An 18,308-nucleotide genomic window follows, 5' to 3' on the forward strand; every position below is an offset into this window, starting at 1 on the left:
ATTTAATTAAAATATTTTAATTTTAAAATAATTTACTTTTTTATGGATTTGATTTTTTTATTTTTTTAATTAAAATGAATTAAATTAAAATAATTAAAATTTTTAAAATTAAAAATAGAATAAATTGAAATGTTTTTTTGTGTTTTTTTTCTGATTTTGGTTGATTATAGTACTTTGATGTTCGAGGGAGTTTCTTGTGCGATATGTTTTTGTTTCTGTGGTCTAGGGCTTTGTTCTCTCTCTGAGGGGCTTTCTATGCGTGGATGACGACAACTCGAAGTTGCCACCGCTGCTTCCAATGAAACTTGTACCTAGCATACTCATTGTGGGCTATGTTGTCTCATCTCTTTAGTTTGTGAGTTCGGTTGCTTCTGCTTGTTTGTATGTCGGCTTGGCTTTTTCTCTGATTTTCTGGCACATATTCTTTCTTGAAGATTATGGATGATCTGTGTAAGTCGTCGTTAAATTTGACTGTCGTGGTTTCGGTTGGCTGTTGATTCGTGCTATGTCTCCAATGGGTTTGCTGGAATGGCCATTGGGGAAGACTCTGGAATTTCTATAGGGCTTGGGTTGTGATTTGGTTGGTTTTGGCTGGGCTGATTAGTTTTTAGTTCTCTAGTTTGAGCTGGCTTTTGTGTATTTGAGATCTTCTTGAAACACTTCTTGTAAATTGCTTTTGTCGGCCTTGAGAAAATGCAATCACAGGTGCATTGGTAAAAAAGGAAAAACTAAATGAGAAATATTTGTTTTTACCAAAAATAAAAATTCATTAAAAAGCCTGAAACGCCCGGTACAAGATCCGGCTTTACCACAGAAGGGTTACAGGCCAGCCTTTCTTTATTTCTTCTTGGCCGGGTGGTGTTAGATGAGAAATGTTCAATAAGATAATGTAGACATCAAATACTCTTCTCTCTGTTTCCTTGATAAGCGTTTATTGCATTGTTGGAGGAACCACAGCTGTATAGGTGTAGCAATTCAAAGTGGGCAGCAAACCAGCAATCCCACAATCCGGCAACATCACGTTAAGTTGATATCGATGTTTAAGTCAATGGTCTTTCTGGCCTTTTCATAATCCCATTCCATACGCCGATTTTAGCTCGCGAGGCTCATAAGCAAATGCAAAGCATCAAATGGCTGCCTCTAGTCCGTACCATAACAACTTTAGCACCGAAGTACCTTCCCATGTCATCGTCAACCAGTACACTACTGTTGGATTCTTACTGTAAATCCAATACCCATGAGGTCGTTTACACTAAAAACAGGAGTATCGATAAGATGATAAGATCTGGGAACTTTGATGTTGCTCATGACATATTCGATGAAATGATTACACGTGATGTTGTTACATATAACTTGCTGATTTCTGGGCATGGTAAATATGGAATCCCCGAACAGGCTCTTTATTTTTACTCTGAAATGGTTTCAGAAGATATCAGAGAAAGCCCATCAACGTTTCCTTCTGTTTTAAGTATATGTAGTGACTTGGGGTTTTACAGAGAAGGGATTCAAGTTCACTGTAGAATTTTAAAAGTTGGGTTTGGTTTCAATTTGTACATTGGCGGTTCACTTGTTGGTCTTTATATGCGTATGGGACTTGATGATTTAGCTTTACGTTTGTTTGGTGAACTGAACGAGAGAAATTTAGCGACATGGAATTTGGTTTTACGCGGCATTTGTGAACTAGGTCGATTTGATGACTTGTTAGGATTGTACAGTGAAATGCAACTGGACAATATGGAGGCAAATGGGCTTAGTTTTTGCTATTTGATCCGTGGATGTTCTAACGGGAGATTTTTCAATGAAGGGAGGCAGCTTCATTGTCATGTGATTAAGCTTGGATGGGCAAACTCAAATATTTTTGTAGCTAATGCTGTGGTGGATTTCTACTCTGCATGTGGGAGTTTAAATGAAGCAAAGAAGTCGTTCCTAGCTATTCCATTTGAGGATGTTATATCGTGGAATTCAATTTTATCTGTGTATGCGGACAATGGATTATTTTCTGAAGCTCTTGACTTATTTTACACGATGCAGTTTTGGGGCAAGAAACCATCAATTCGTTCGTTTGTCGCATTATTAAATCTATCTAGTATTAATGGCAATATTCTATTTGGAAAGCAGATCCACTGTTGTGTCTTGAAGATGGGCTTTGACAATGGGAGTGTGCATGTACAATCTGCATTAATTGACATGTATGGAAAATGTGGAGAAATTACGAATTCGGTATCTGTATATGAAAGTCTTCCAAAAACAACTACTGAGTGTTGTAACTCATTAATGACCTCTTTGTTGCACTGTGGCATTGTTGATGACGTGGTTGAGATGTTTGGTTTGATGGTTGATGAAGGAATTGGAATTGATGAGGTTACATTTTCTACGACATTGAAAGCATTTTCAAAGTCAGTGTTAGCAAGCTTGGCCGGCTGCAGATTGCTGCAGTGTTGTGCAATAAAATTAGGTTTTGAATCTAATGTTTCAGTTTCTTGTTCATTGATTGACGCATATTCAAGGTCTGGTCATGTTCAACTTGCACTGCAGGTTTTTCAACAACTTCCTTCCTCAAATGTTTTCTGTTTCACATCAATCATTAATGGATTTGCCCGGAATGGATTGGGAAGAGAATGCCTTGAGATGCTTGAAGCCATGATCCAAAAGGGTTTAAAACCTGATAAAGTGACTTTCTTGTGTGTGTTGACTGGGTGCAGTCATTCTGGGTTGGTGGAAGAAGGAAGATTGGTTTTCAATTCAATGAAATCTCTACATGGGATTTCCCCAGACACAGAGCACTTTTCATGTATGGTAGATCTGTTAGGACGAGCAGGTCTGTTGGATGAAGCTGAAGAACTGCTGCAACAGGCACCAGAAAGTGGTGACTGTGTGATGTGGAGCTCACTGTTGCAAAGTTGTAGGTTTTATACAAATGAAATTGTGGGAAAAATAGCAGCGAAAGTATTACTGGAACTTGATCCTAACGATTTTGCAGTTCATTTGCAAGTATCTAAATTTTTTTCTGAAATTGGAGAATTTGAAGCCTCAATACAGATTAGAGAGGTTGCTATGGCAAGGAAGATGTCAAAGGAAATTGGTCACAGTTTAATTGATTTGAATATTTGCTATTAATATTTGGTCTTCTGAACAAATAGCAAATCAGCCATCAGTCCTGGGGCATCAGATAGCGCCGGTCCAGTAATACCAAATTTCATTTACATGAGGTGAACCTTTATTGTGAAGTCCACATCTTCTTCATAGATCAGTTGTGGAAAGGTTTCTTTTGCTTGAAGCATATAGTGTGTGCATGTAGTGGACTATGAGGATCTGCTTTTTTGTTGGCCTGTTAGGTCCAATAAGGCAATTGACCTCCTTGCATTTTTAGGATTATGGTCTTATTTCTTATCACATATTGCACATTCCTATGATATTTAATTTTTCATTTTGAAATGAGGTTGCCTGGAAAGCAATTTCTTTTGCATAAAATATTTTACCCCTTTGTCATGTTGAGAGAACACAAATCTCTTCTCTTTGAATGGTTAGCTTCTCTGTAATGGTTGAAGAGTAAAGCAAACAACTTTAAAAAATTTCCTTGTACTTTAAGCGTTGGCATATAGAAAATGTTGTTCCTTAATACACTTTAAAGCCAAGCCATATAGCCCACAAAACCCTTCATTTACAAATCTAATCTGGTCATATAAATTGTTACCCAATGTTTTATGTGTTTATTCAAATCATTCAGTCTTGAAACAGCCAGAGCAGACAAAATCATGGATAAAATATTCATAATTTTCTTTCTTGGTTTGCTGTCAGTGGTTTATACAGTTGCAGGAAACATGGTATATAACAATATTGGCATGCTTGAGGAACTTGAAGGCTTTGAAATAGATGAAGAAAGCGAGGTGGAACTTTTTTATACCCCTTCCTGGACAAGTGAACGTGGAAGCAAGGTACTTGTGAATGTCGATAGCTTTGGTGCAATTGGAGATGGAATTTCTGATGATACCCAGGTGCATATTTATTCCTTAAAGTGATTGAAAAGGTTCCCAGTATTTGTTTCACTTTGTTGATTGAGTTTTATATGTCAAGTAGACATATGAATGCAAGAAGTCCTCCAGTTTTGCAGTTTAGTAGCCAGCCAACGATTTACCATTAGTATGATAGATTATTGCCCTTTTCTCTTCCTTATTCAATCTATCACGGTTAAACTTGGAACTGATGCTTATGCAGCAGTTTTTTCTTGCCAAAATTGAACTTCTAATGAAATTATTACTTGGGTTTTCTTTCTTCTTTGAGATGAAGTTCTCTGATTTGTCATTACAGGCCTTTGTCAAAGCTTGGCAGATGGCCTGTGCTACACCAAAATCAGTTCTTTTGGTTCCTCCAGGTCGCCGCTACTTAGTTAATGCAACAAAATTTAAGGGGCCTTGTGAGGATAGGTTGGTCATCCAGGTAATGTCAATGCAATTTGAAATTTAAGGTACCTAGACTGCAGGACTAGAAGTTGCTTACTGTTAAAAATGCTTTGTTGATTGGCTTATTATTAGCAAGAGTATCTTCAAATTTTTAACATTTCATTTCCATCATGATCATACAGATAGATGGAACTATAGTAGCACCTGATGAACCTATGAACTGGGATCCTAAACTTCCACGTCTGTGGCTTGATTTCTCTAGACTGAATGGAGTTCTTTTCCAAGGGAATGGAGTTATTGATGGGTCAGGCAGCAAATGGTGGGAGTCATCTTGTAAAAAGAATAAGTCTAATGTAATTTATCTTGATTACTCTGTTGCTTTGTCTGTGCTTGAGTATTTCAAATCAACAAATAAAACTTTAATGCATGTTTCTCTTTCTTCATTTCTTTACAGCCTTGCAGAGGAGCACCAACTGTAAGAATATTTTCCCTTAAATATTACTCATTCTCTGAAACAAACACGCAAAGTTTCTAGGACTAGAACTACTACACGTGCATAATGTGAGATTTAACAGATGAGGTTTTGCAGGCAGTAACTATTGATTCAAGCTCATCTGTAAAGGTAAGAGGCTTGACTATCCAAAATAGCCAACAGATGCATTTTGTGATTTCCCGGTGTGCATCAGTGCGAGTATCTGAAGTACTAGTTTCAGCTCCAGAAGATAGCCCTAATACTGATGGAATTCATATTACTGAATCAACCAATGTTGTTCTTCAAGATTGCAAAATTGGAACAGGTTTTTGAACCTAATCTTATTCTTCTATATTTCATTTTCTCTTGCACAAGAGATAAATTCTAAAATGGAAATCAACCAACAGCGTTTTATACATTTAAAAGATTTTGTTTCAAAAAATAAGAGATGAACCTTAAGGTAAGGATTAAGAGGAAACATGAAAAGACTCTAATGACGGAAAATGCATTCATTAGGACTGCATCTGTGAAGTTCCTAGGGGAAAATAATTGCACTATTGGATGGTTTTTGATATCACAGGTAAATATACTGAAAGATAGTCTGGTCATGTTACTTGTGATATTCAGGTGATGATTGCATCTCAATTGTCAATGGTAGCTCTGGCATCAAGATGAAGAGAATTTATTGTGGACCAGGACATGGAGTCAGGTACCATTTGATCATTCTTCTGTCCCACGCGGTATATAAAGAGGTAGAATTGCCATCTCACTTTCGCTATTGACTTTTTCTTTCGGGTGCAAAATTCTGTACTCAGTATTGGAAGCCTTGGGAAGGACAACTCCACTGGCATAGTAACAAAAGTGGTCTTGGATACAGCATTCCTCAAGGAGGCAACCAATGGTCTCAGGATCAAGACTTGGCAGGTAATTATACGGTACATTCTGGTGGGAAGTCATTATGTTTCAAAAACAGTGTAATAAATTTCCGTGCCATTTTTTTTAAAAATTATTTTAGGCAAGTAGTTTAACTGTGCATCTGGAAGCTTCACTAAAACTCATTCTGTTCTACTGCAGGGAGGCAATGGTTATGTTCGTGGAATTCGGTTTGAAAATGTAAGGATGGAAGATGTTGCAAATCCCATCATTATTGATCAATTCTACTGTGATTCTCCAAAAGCCTGCCAAAACCAGGTTGGTAACTTTTTGTAAATTCCCTTTCATGACTTCAGCTATTACCATTTCACATTGTGGTTTCCAAAAACTCACGAGTTAGTGCTCCTAAGTCCTAACTTCATCCAATTAGAAATCCTGACAAGTACCTTCTTATGCTCTACCTTGTTAGACATCTGCTGTAAAAATAAGTGAGATCATGTACCGGAACATTACTGGCACCACAAAGAGTGCAAAGGCCATGAAATTTGCCTGCAGTGATACAGTCCCTTGTAGCAACATAGTCCTCAGTAACATCAACTTGGAGAAGAAAGACGGCACAGTGGAGACTTACTGCAACGCTGCTCAAGGATTTGGATATGGTATTATTCATCCATCAGCCGACTGCCTAACTTCCCAAGACAAAGGCTATTTTGGTGTTGGCCTCACAAGTATTGCTGAAGACAATGTTACTGATCGGACTGACATTGCAGAGCTTGCAGAATCAAGCGGTGACGCTATTGTTCACACTGAACTCTGACACGGCTACTTTCAGAAATTAAAACAACCACATTATAGTAATTAATATAGCAATATACTAAATTGGGCAAGTGGAATGTAGTTGTAGAAATTTCTTGGAGGAGGATACACTGTTCATGTCGAATTTTATGGGAATTTTAAGGAGGATATTTAGCTATACATACAAATTGCTCTCAAAATTATACTTGTAGAAATCAATAATGCAATTGATATTGAAGGGAAAATATAAAGTAAATGAGATTTATACTATTTTGTTCATTAAATGCTGTGTTCTTTCTTCCTCTGTGTGCGCAAAATGTTTCTTCATATTCTATACATTGTTCACACATGCATAGACGCATAGGCCCTCATGTTAATGTTTGGAATCAAGAAATTTGCACAAATTTTTTTTTTTGTCAATTTCATGTTTAGAATGAAAGGATTGCAATTCTTTTTAACTTGCAAAAGAAAATTGTTTCATAAGAAAATAGAATTTATTGATTTTTCATTCTACACATGAAGAAAATCTTGCAGCATCACTATAAAAAACAGTTCTGATATACAAGATTTATCGTCACCTTTTTTTATTTGGAACCACATATTGTCGTTTCAATTGGAATCTTTTATTTGGTATGTTAATTATAAAGAACGACAAACTGATTCTAATCATTAGCTTAACAATCCATTAAAGAGTGATTAATGGGGATTTTCATCATCTTCATTTATATATATGAAAATCGGATTGGAAGTATTGAGAGAGACAGAATCGAAAATTCCAAATAGGAAAACCAAGAAGCCAGCACAGATTTTCTCAGTTTGTAACATCTGGGATTAATTAAGTGGAAGCTTAGGGTTAAAAGGTCATTCTTAATTGGCCAAATTCCAAAGAAGATTATTTTCTGTGTTTGGAATTTGAGCTGCATGCTAAAACAAAGAAACTAGAAGCTGCCACCTAATCTCTAGTACAAGAAAAAAAACAAGTGCATTATTGTGTGTTGATTAGATGATTCTTTTTGAATAGAAGTGGTTAATGATGGCTTTCCCCCTTTTTTTTTTTTTTTTTCTAATGACATATTTTTGAATTTATTAATAATGCAATATAAAATATTTAACTAAAAGAATATATCCCATAAAAAAATATTCTCTCATTCCTATAAAAGAATACACTTTATTATTTTTCCAATAAACAAGAGCAAATAAGGATTCTTACTTGTCCTCTCTCTTCCTCTCTATACACTCTACATTTCTCTCTTTAACTAAGCCTCACTGACTTGGGGCACAGAAAGGAGAGAGAGAGAGGCCTTTCCTTCATGAGGGGAAAACAAGAATTTAGAAAAATGAAGAGATAAAGTGAACACAAGCCAAGAATTTGGGGCTCAAAGCAATCCGTGACATTATTGTTTTGCAAATTAAGGCTTTTAACAGCCATGAATTGAGGGCCTTTGTAATAAAAAAACAAACAAAATGATGAAGACAAAAGTGGGTTTTGTCTTTCTGAATAAATTATTTAAGAAAAATGGGTGTCTTTTCTACTAATTCATAAATTCACATGCATACTATTTTCTGGCAACATGATCACTGAACACCCAGAAAAAAATTATGGGTTTGGTTTATTAGATTCAGATGCATTGTTCTTTGTGAATTGAAAAATTATTATAGTCCTCATCATGTGTCAATTTTCTAGAATGATCCGTGACCTTTCTTTGAAAAAAAGTTTTGATTTTTGAAAATTAACAATTGAACTTTTAGGTTGTATTACATAATTTATTTTTGACTTTCACACAAGCCTGAGGATTGCAATATGGAATTGCCCTGTGGATGCCCTTGTTTCAGGCTCTTATCTATTTAAGCTTTGTGGTCCAAACCTCAAAATTCCTTCTTACATGATTTTTGTTTCTTTCACAATCTCTTCAAATTGATATATATAAAACTTTTTAAATGAAAAAAAAATACAAAAATTATTTCAATATATAGTATTGATGAGATAAGCTATTGTGCTTACTTTCTAAATATATTCTCATCTTTCTTTATAAGAAAAGAAAATAAGTAAATTATTGTGAAAAGCATTGAAATGATATTTAAAAGTAGAAAAGAGTATTAAATCTTTTGCTTTACTTAATAAAAGTTGAAGAATATTTGATTAGTGTAACCCCTTTTCTCATTCTATTAAAATTCTTCTCACTGGTTTCCTTGCAAATTTATTAGTAATTTAAAAAATTAAAATTAATATTATAAAATAATTAATTTAAATTATTTAATAATTTCGTATTAATTATTATATATAATTTTAATTATGTAAACGGTATAAATGCAGCCGAATCTCACAGAAAGACACTGGGATTGCAACATTAATTACCATAAAACTTGTGTCGGTGAAAGTGTTAAAGATAAAAGAAAAATGAAAGGATGGAGTTTGCATGCCTCATTTAGTAAGTGAAGAATTGCCTCATGTAAATTAATAATGCAACAAAAAGAAGAAATCTTAGCTAATCATTATAGAGTAACAAAGTTCACAAGAGGACTCAAAGTTCACGAGCAAATTTGGACAAAAAGACGGCTCTAACAAGGTCCCACATCAATCGTTTTTCTTCATATAAAAATTTAATATTTAATTTCAAAAAAAGGAAAATTATATATTTTTTTAATATAAAATATGTGATATCTAAAATCAATTAATTAAGATTTAGCCGAATAAAGTTACTAAAAAGATCAAAATGCTCCTTCTTTTATATATATATATATAATTTGGATAATTCATAAAAGAGGAAAATATTGTTTGTTATGGTCCAATATTAAAATTTAAATTCGTGCAGAGAATAAGTTTATTTAAAAATTCTTGACTTACTTGTTAGGCAATTCTCCCATATATTAATTTTTTTTTTAATATTAAAATGTACAAGTGTTCTATTTGTGTTGTGATCTAACTACTAAGGTACTGAATGCCAAAAAACATTGATTTTGCCAACTAACTAAATTCAATTTAATTATTTATATTATGATTTCTATTCACTTCTCTCAATTATAAGTTTTTTTTTTTTTACCTGCAAATCATTCTATTATATAACTGCAAAATTTTTTTAAAAAAATTAATTTTAAATTGAAATGTTGCAAAATTTTTATTCTAAAAAAGAGGCTATAGATGGTGAATTGTCGATGTATAATGGGTAGGATAGGAACCAATAAAAATTATGTGGTGAGAAATCTGAAATCTAAAATCTGGAAGTGGAAGGAAAGGGACCAGAGGAAGGGGTCAAAGACTTGCAGATAAACTTGTAGGCTAATGAAAATGAGGTGAGGAGTGGTCTCCAACAAAGGGTGTTTTTGTAAATTCACAGATGTCTTCAGTTATGCATACGTGGCACCAACAGGAACTCTTAAAGTCTAAGCAAGAGATGATTTGTAAGATCTATACTATTATTTTGAGAATGCAGTTGCTGATATGGCAGCTTTTGCAATTTTCAAGATTAGCTGTTTCCCCATGTTTATTTTAAGTGCACACTGCAGAGGGTAACAGATTTGATTCGAATTGATTTTATTTAAAATTATCTCAATCAGAAATGGTTTTGATTTGAAGTGGTTCTGATTTTTTTAAATAGGTTCGATTCAAAACAATGGTCCGGTTCAGCTCAAGATTCAAAGAAGAAAGAGACCCAGATCAATATGAGACAGTTCTGATTTGATTTGATTTGGGTTTTGACCCTACTAATTTCAGACCCCACCGGGATGATGGCCGGAATAAGTACCAATATTGTCTAATGACAGAGGCAAAACCAGGGGCGCATAGAGGTTTCTTTCATAGCTACTATTTTTGTAATTTGGAGTCATCTGCATTCAATCATATGTACTTTTTGCTGCTGCTTCTCCTTCTTCTTCTTCTATTTTTCCAAATAAATAAAATACATTTAATAAAAAACTCAAGGAAAAATGAATTTAAATATTTAATCCATTTCCAATACAGGAAAAGTTTGTGGACACTTGTTGCAATCTGTGAATTCTGATAAGGGGGTGTTAAGAAGTGCAGTTGCAGGGCTTAGAGTTTTGTAGCCATGGTTGAAGGGTTGAAGCAGAGGACAAAGAAGAAAACTGAAGCCCGTGAACGCTGCATGTGACCATAAAAGAGCTGTTATAATCAGTGCCCTTGTAGACCCACTCACGTGTGCTCTTTTGGCTCTTTATTTCAATTCATATACTAGTTTTAAGCTTTGAAGACTTTACAATACCCATTAAAGCTAAATCAATACAACAAAAGCAAGTGTAACTTTGACATTCATAGCAAAATGCTGGTGAGAGCAGCTCTGTTTTTTCCCCTAAGTTCTTTGCTTACACTCTTACTCCAATACAATTCACTCCCATTTGAGTTCCAACTCAAGATTTATAGTCCTGGAGATTACTCAATACTGCTAAAATGCGAAATTTATTAGTAAAAAATTATAAATTTTATCTTTCAATTTAAATTTACTATTGAACAATTATTAAAATACTAAATAAGACTATCGCTTATCAGAATTTAAAGTGTGAATTAATCAATTTAATCTTATTTCAGTTTATTTGATATTTTAATGATAGGTTAGGAGCAAATTTGGATAAAAATATGAATTTTGATATTTTTAACCTTTATAAAGTTTATGGGCAAATTTGACATTTTTGCTGAACAACTTACATTAACTGATTGGATGTGTCACATGCAACAACCTATTGACATGTGGCATAAGGAGAGAGCTAAATTATTCCCAACCAGAATTCACAGAGGGAAAAAGGCACCTATTTAATTAAACAGCCTGAAAGAGGAGAGAATGAACATTAATTCCTATTAATAGTATTATTAGAAGATTCATAATAATTATGTTTTTGTTTAGGCCTGCAATAGCCTTTTAAGCTTTAGAGTGTTTTCCCTATATAAACTCAACCTTCACTTATTTCTGGCAGTCTCAAGAAGTCTCTTGTTTCTCAAACCTCTCTCTCTCTCCCTCTCACATATCTACACTGAAAATGAGTGGCTTTAGTTTTAGAAGACTCTCATTCATGCTCTGCATTGCTTTTCTAGTATGGTGTTCAAGTCTTGATGCTTGCATGGCTAGGAGAGGCAAGCATTGGAGGCAAAACAGAGCTACCTCTGCTTCTCTGTATAAGAAGAAAGGGAAATCTCATGGCAGCAGCCACCACAACCACAATGGAGGATCAAAACCAAAAACAAAACCAAAAATTCCATCACATAAAGCACCATTGCCTCCTCCTCCTTCACCGCCACCAAAAGAAGACGCGCCGCCATCAAGCTCACCAACCAAAGGCTCTGCAACCTTTAATGTGCTTGACTTTGGAGCTAAGGGAGATGGAAAGAGTGATGATACAAAGGTTAACTTCCAATTCCCATTTATAATTTCAAGCTTAAATGTCTGAAGTGCTTGGTAAGAAGAAAATTGCATGAAAAACAATTAACAAGTATAATTCCCACAAATTTGAACTAATCAAATTTTTCTTTAATATTAGGTGCGCAGTTTAATCTTTTTTCGCTTCTTTCTAGTGATAGGACTGTGGACAACTAGATAGAATTTTCTCTATCCATTAACCCAACCCCTTTCCAGTGGCTTGAGTTCGAGACAACAAATTAGAATTTGACATTTTAACCTCTAGAGTGTCCTTTTAGAGGGCCATGGCCCAGCATAGCGCCCATAGTCCCAATGAAAATTACGTACACACTCATAGGGAAAGATCATACCAATAGCATACAGAATTTTTTTTTTTGTCTCGACATGCATGTCAGCTTCAACTGCCTTCATTCACATGCAAACAGAGCATTTCTTCATATTCCTCAAACAAGATGTTTTAACTAAAAAACCATGTATATTCACAAGCAATGTAACTAATTAACACTAGAAGAACATTTCCTCTAGAGACGCATAGCTCTCACGTTTCGCACGAATTCAACAAGCAAAGAGAATGAAGGCCAAACCCACCAAATTTAGATCTCGTGAGCTTGGAAAAGGAAGACATACCTAGGCCTTACCATAATATTATTTTAAAACAATTTGATTTACCCCAGGTTCAGAAAGCTTACACGTGAAAACAACAAGGGAAACCTAACAAGTAAATAGCATACAAATGAAAAGACAACAGAGGCACAAAACTGAGGGGTCCACTCAACCCCACCCCCACTAAAAAAATAAAAATTCTCGTTACAGCCGTTTGTTCATGGTCCCAACTCCCACCAATAATTGTATACAGTTATGCACAAACCAACACAAAAACCAACTGTAATTCTCTGCATATTTCATTGTTACCTAGTAAAATATGGTTTGTTATGGTGCACCGCAGGCATTCCAATCCGCATGGGCAGCTGCTTGTAAGGTGGAGGCATCAACGGTGCTCGTTCCATCAAAATATGTATTCCTTGTGGGACCTGTTTCTTTCTCTGGTCCATACTGTCAAGCAAACATTGTATTTCAGGTAAAAGTGACAAATAAATTAATAAAAATGCATTCAAATCTGTGTTGCTCAGAATCCAATACGACACATCCATGTCTGTTTTAAATGTCCAATATGCGTCCCACATGGGTATGCTATCATAAAGTGAAAAGTTATAGCAACACAGATTCTAACAACATACTCGAGAAAATTTACCCATGTCTGATGTGCAATTATGCATCCCACATGCGTATGCTATTGGAAAGAGAAGAGTTGGAGCGGCAGAAATACTAACATAAAGAAGAAAACTACAGTAATGCACTCAATAGTGATAAACTAAATAGCTTGAATTTTTCTCAGCTGGATGGCACAATGGTTGCTCCAACAAACTCCAATATCTGGGGCAAAGGTCTTCTGTGGTGGATTGAATTCACGAAGCTTAAAGGTATTACAGTTCAAGGAACAGGCACCATTGATGGGAGTGGTTCAGTATGGTGGCAAGATTACCCATTTGATGATCCTTTAGATGATGAGACAAAACTCATTATCCCACTAAACAACACAGTAGAAGAACACCCACCAATACCGGTAATGACCTTCAATTTGTACTTCAGCTACAACACTCTCTATTATATTTGCATCTAATCATGTTTCTCTCCAAATTGTGTGGCAGATAAGAAATGAATTCAGTAAGAAAATGCCAAGCATCAAGCCTACAGTAAGGACCACTCAGCGACAATGAGGATTTCTATTATAGATCAAGACCATTTAGTCCCATAACATGACTGGCTTTCTTTCTTTTCACAGGCATTAAGATTTTATGGAAGTTTCAATGCTACGGTATCAGGCATTACAATTCAAAACAGTCCCCAGTGCCATCTCAAGTTCGACAACTGCATGGGAGTGGTGGTACATGATATAAGCATCTCATCACCCGGTGACAGTCCTAATACGGATGGAATCCACCTACAGAACACCAAAGATGTGCTAGTTCACAGCAGTAATCTTGCTTGCGGTAATTATATTACAGATGAATAAAATTTAATACGATGCTTAATTAAACAAATTGGGCCACAGGGTGAGTTAAGTCTTGACAACCCAGAGTAGGACCTCAGAGTTACAAAGGAGATTGCAGGTTCCACCACTACAGAAAAATCTTGGAAACTTTGACACCACTGTCACAATTACAACAGAAAAGGTCATATACGTTTAGATACCAGGGATAGAATTCTGATAAACAAAGATATAACTTTATCCTTCTAGTTGAACTGTTTTGTCAAACCGTCAATAACCACTAGTTACTTGAATGTAGACACCAAAAATACTTGATGTGTTGAACAATATAGGCATAGTCATTTGACCCATATCGTATTCTATATCCTCCTTGGGATCCAATATAGGATTAGGTTGGATCCTAAAGACAACAAGAACACGTCTTTTCTTGAGCCCCTCAAGTTTTCTTTTGTCCTTATCAGCAATTACCCTTTCTCTGCTTGAGCACTTCTCAAGCGAAGACCTGACAAGCTTTAGCACAACATAGCAACAGGTTCACATGCCAAGTTCCTAGTGAAACAAGCCTTACAAAACTAGCAATGACTGCATCTTATGAGAAGATCAGATCTCAAATTTATAGCTAAAGTTTATCAATGATCTTAAAACCAATTAGTCTGCAATAAATATTGAACATAGAAGGATGTCCATGTCAAATTTATCCTGACAAAAAAAAAATCAAAATGTCATGTTTTATGCAGGAGATGACTGCATTTCCATACAGACTGGATGCTCAAATGTATACGTACACAATGTGAATTGTGGGCCAGGACATGGAATCAGCATTGGAAGTCTGGGAAAGGATAATACCAAAGCCTGTGTCTCCAACATCACTGTTCGAGATGTCATGATGCACAATACAATGACTGGGGTTAGAATTAAGACATGGCAGGTATTCATAACATCTGTGCTCCCATTTTATTAAAATTTTGCGGAGTTTAAATTTGCTTTTACAAACCAAAACACATTAAAAGTAAAGCATCAGACTAAACAAGAATAATATATTATATAATTGAAATGTAGAGATAAAAAAGAAGATATCCACTTTCATAATGTTTTCGACATTTACACTCCATTTCAAGGTACTTGGAACATTCCGAGTACCTGTTTTATTCGCAATTATTGAAATATGAAAAAATTTCAAAGAAAATCAAAATTTGAGATTATGATTTCAGTCTTGAAAATGGAAGAAGTGTTCCAACAGAAACTTTCAAAATATTCCAAGCTTCAACAGCACAATTTGTGTACATACCCAAATTCATCCTTTAAACTAGTGCCAGACAAAAGTAAAATTTATTTCCAATTCAATCAAGTTACTAATAGTGCTCCTCACACATTATTTTGAACATTGCATTGTAGGGTGGATCAGGCTCGGTACAGGGGGTACTCTTCTCGAACATTCAAGTTTCTGAGGTTCAACTTCCAATTGTTATTGACCAATTCTATTGCGACAAAAGAACATGCAAAAACCAAACGTCAGCTGTGGCTCTATCAGGAATCAATTATGAAAAAATTAGAGGGACATACACAGTAAAGCCTGTACACTTTGCCTGCAGTGATGCCCTGCCATGTCTAGACGTAAGCCTAACCACCATAGAGCTAAAACCATTGCAAGAACACTATCATATGTATGATCCCTTCTGTTGGCAAACTTTTGGAGAGTTGAATACTCCTACTACCCCTCCAATTGACTGTCTACAGATTGGTAAGCCATCAAGCAACCGGCCTCAGTCAGATCATGATGCCTGCTGAGCTTCACACTTTCACCCACTTTATTATGGTGTATTGACTTGTGTGGTCGGCATGATTTCCCAACCCCTATCACACCATTGCTTATTAGGTAAAGGATATATATATAATTTAGGCAGTCCTATTTTAAAAGAATTCTTCTTCAGCAGGATTACATTGAATACGATTGTGTGAGTGTACAGGCAGTATTATGAGTTAGAGTCTGATAGTAGAGTATTAGGTAGTCTTGTTTCCCATAATGGATTGTTTAGTTGTGAGAGAGTATACTAAGTGCTTGATTGCTGGGTGTGCAATAAATAATTATCATCAATGAAAATTCGAAATTTCAATGTCACAATGACAAAAGAGTAACCTCAAGAGGAAACAATGTCAATAGATAATTAACATTAAATTCACATCCGGTACTAAGAATTGAAGAAGGAAATCAATGCTAACAATTGATCATAATAGGAGGACCTGCATAATCAATAAATAATCAATTCTAAGAATTCAGAAAACGCATCCATATGAACCGTGAGACACCTCATATTCTGTCTATGTTAGATTCAACTCATTTTGCTCGTCATCCAGCGTGCAACTTCAATCTACCACCGTACCCTTCTTTATCCAGGCTCAAAAGCACATTTCCCACTAACAGAATGAGTAGTCACCGAAAACAGATTTAAAGACACGGTTGAATGTTATAAAAATATCCTCAAATTGAACAATAACTTTCGCACTCATGGTTCAATAAAATCTGTCATCTTAAAGAAAGATAGATTGAACTGGCTCTGTCGTTCGTGGAAATTCCTTTTTAAAGAAATATGCAGAATCCAGCTTTAAATGCTTTAGCCTCTAAGTAATAGTTCAGTAAGCACTTCTAGAACTGTTGATCTTGACAAGCCTAGAGACGCATCCATTTTTCTTTTATCGGATAGACCCATCCAATTGAACCATCAATAAATGAATAGAGCTTTTTTTTTTTTTTTGGATTCAATCAAACGACTTAAATATCACAAACCCACAAAACTCAGCAACTCGAGCATTAACTTACAATGTATATGAAGTTTTTCTTCTTCTTCATCATCTCCCACTTGGTTGCTACGCGTGAGATGATCTTCAAGGCAAGAAGAAGTGGCCCATTATTTCTTCTTCTTCGCTGCAATTTTTACGGTTTGTCCACCAAATCGGAACCACTACCAGCCATTTTCTCTTACTTTCCTTTCTCCAAATGACGACGTTTCTTCTCTACTCCGCCTGAAGATCCGCCCTACAATCTTAAAAGGAAGACTAGCCGCCATTTTTTCAACGTCTTCAAAAGTCAAAACCAATAAAGAATGCTCGTTTTGGCATTCAGGCTCTCTAGTGCCACAGTGAACCGTAGCACATTTCCTTATAGCTTGTTCAATTCCAATGGTGATAGTCTCAGCGTCGGAGGTGGGCTCGATTAGGTTGTCCAACACTTCCACGACCATAACTATCACAGAATCTATGGAGAAGTCTGGTCCACAACCACAAAGCAGGCCGTTCGGAGAAATGCCAATGATGGGTCCGAGAAGGAGTTCACTGCCGTTATACATGAGAAAGCTGTTGGTGAAGCAATTGCAATGGAGTTTGCCTGATTTTTACTACGAAACATCTTAGAATTCGGGCTTTTTGCTTTTTCAAGTTAAAAAAAAAAAAAAATTTCTCAAATACTGATCCGGCAAAAACTCAGGATAAATTTTGACTTTACCGGACTTCAAAAGTGCAGTAAAGCTTACCGCACTAAGAATAATTGAAAAAAAAAAATAAATACATTAAAGTGCGGTAACGTGTAATGCGGCCGCCGCACAATCAATTTGAGAAATATAAATTTAATTTTTATTTAATTAATTTTATTTAATTAATTATATATTAAATTTATATAAATATAATTATATTAATATTAATTAATAAATTTTTATTTAATTAATTATTATATTTTATTAATTTAATTAATTATATATTAAATTTATAAATTATAATTATAAAAATTATATTAATATTAATTAATTTTTATTTAATTAATTATTATATTTTATTTTATTAATTTAATTAACTTTATATTTAATTTATAAAATTTAGTTATAAAAATTATATTAATATTAATATTAATTAATTTAAATTATTTATAATATAATATTATATTTATCATATTTGCTATTTAATTTTATTGATTTATATAATTTAATTAATACTAAAAATATATATTAATGTATTAATATAATATTCATAGACTTAATTTGATAGTATGTACATTTAAATAAATTTAAAAAATTAAAAATCTCATATTTTACTCCCCAATCTTCAATATCCAATATATTTGCCAATGATATATATAATTTATTTTATTAATTATATTTATCAATGAAAAAAATATAAAAAATTAAATAAAAAAATATATCTAAATATTTAAAAATAATAATATAATAAAAATAAATTAATATATATATAAATAATAATGTCAAAAAATAATATTAAAAATGAATAAATATATTTCCGTATTATATAGATATCCTTTTTTTTATTTATAAAATATTTTAATATAAAATAAAATAAAATTTAAT

General features: G+C 34.3%; 3 protein-coding genes across 4 annotated transcripts; all 3 read left to right on the forward strand.

The window, feature by feature from the left end:
* The first annotated feature begins 162 nt into the window (after positions 1-162).
* Positions 163-3,117, forward strand: LOC122721372 (pentatricopeptide repeat-containing protein At4g33990). Its single transcript, XM_043948964.1, has one exon. It carries the CDS (start codon positions 1,117-1,119, stop codon positions 3,115-3,117), a length of 2,001 nt encoding a protein of 666 aa, XP_043804899.1. The 5' UTR covers positions 163-1,116.
* A 177-nt stretch (positions 3,118-3,294) lies between these two features.
* On the forward strand, positions 3,295-6,824 carry LOC110628585 (probable polygalacturonase At1g80170). 2 transcript variants are annotated; one of them, XM_021775330.2, is made up of 9 exons: positions 3,295-3,995; positions 4,309-4,437; positions 4,583-4,753; positions 4,855-4,875; positions 4,990-5,197; positions 5,500-5,581; positions 5,688-5,796; positions 5,947-6,063; positions 6,215-6,824. In XM_021775330.2, the coding sequence occupies exons 1-9, from the start codon at positions 3,705-3,707 to the stop codon at positions 6,560-6,562; spliced, it is 1,476 nt and encodes a 491-aa protein (XP_021631022.1). In that variant the 5' UTR covers positions 3,295-3,704; the 3' UTR covers positions 6,563-6,824. The 2 variants fall into 2 exon arrangements, with proteins under 2 accessions (XP_021631022.1, XP_021631024.1); XM_021775332.2 differs by lacking the exon at positions 4,309-4,437.
* Positions 6,825-11,419: 4,595 nt separating this feature from the next.
* On the forward strand, positions 11,420-16,075 carry LOC110627693 (polygalacturonase At1g48100). Its single transcript, XM_021774042.2, has 7 exons — positions 11,420-11,892; positions 12,853-12,984; positions 13,303-13,530; positions 13,616-13,660; positions 13,750-13,957; positions 14,694-14,884; positions 15,352-16,075. The coding sequence occupies exons 1-7, from the start codon at positions 11,530-11,532 to the stop codon at positions 15,742-15,744; spliced, it is 1,560 nt and encodes a 519-aa protein (XP_021629734.1). The 5' UTR covers positions 11,420-11,529; the 3' UTR covers positions 15,745-16,075.
* Positions 16,076-18,308: the final 2,233 nt, after the last annotated feature.

Source organism: Manihot esculenta, chromosome 12 (assembly GCF_001659605.2).
Source record: "Manihot esculenta cultivar AM560-2 chromosome 12, M.esculenta_v8, whole genome shotgun sequence".
NCBI lineage: Eukaryota > Viridiplantae > Streptophyta > Magnoliopsida > Malpighiales > Euphorbiaceae > Manihot > Manihot esculenta.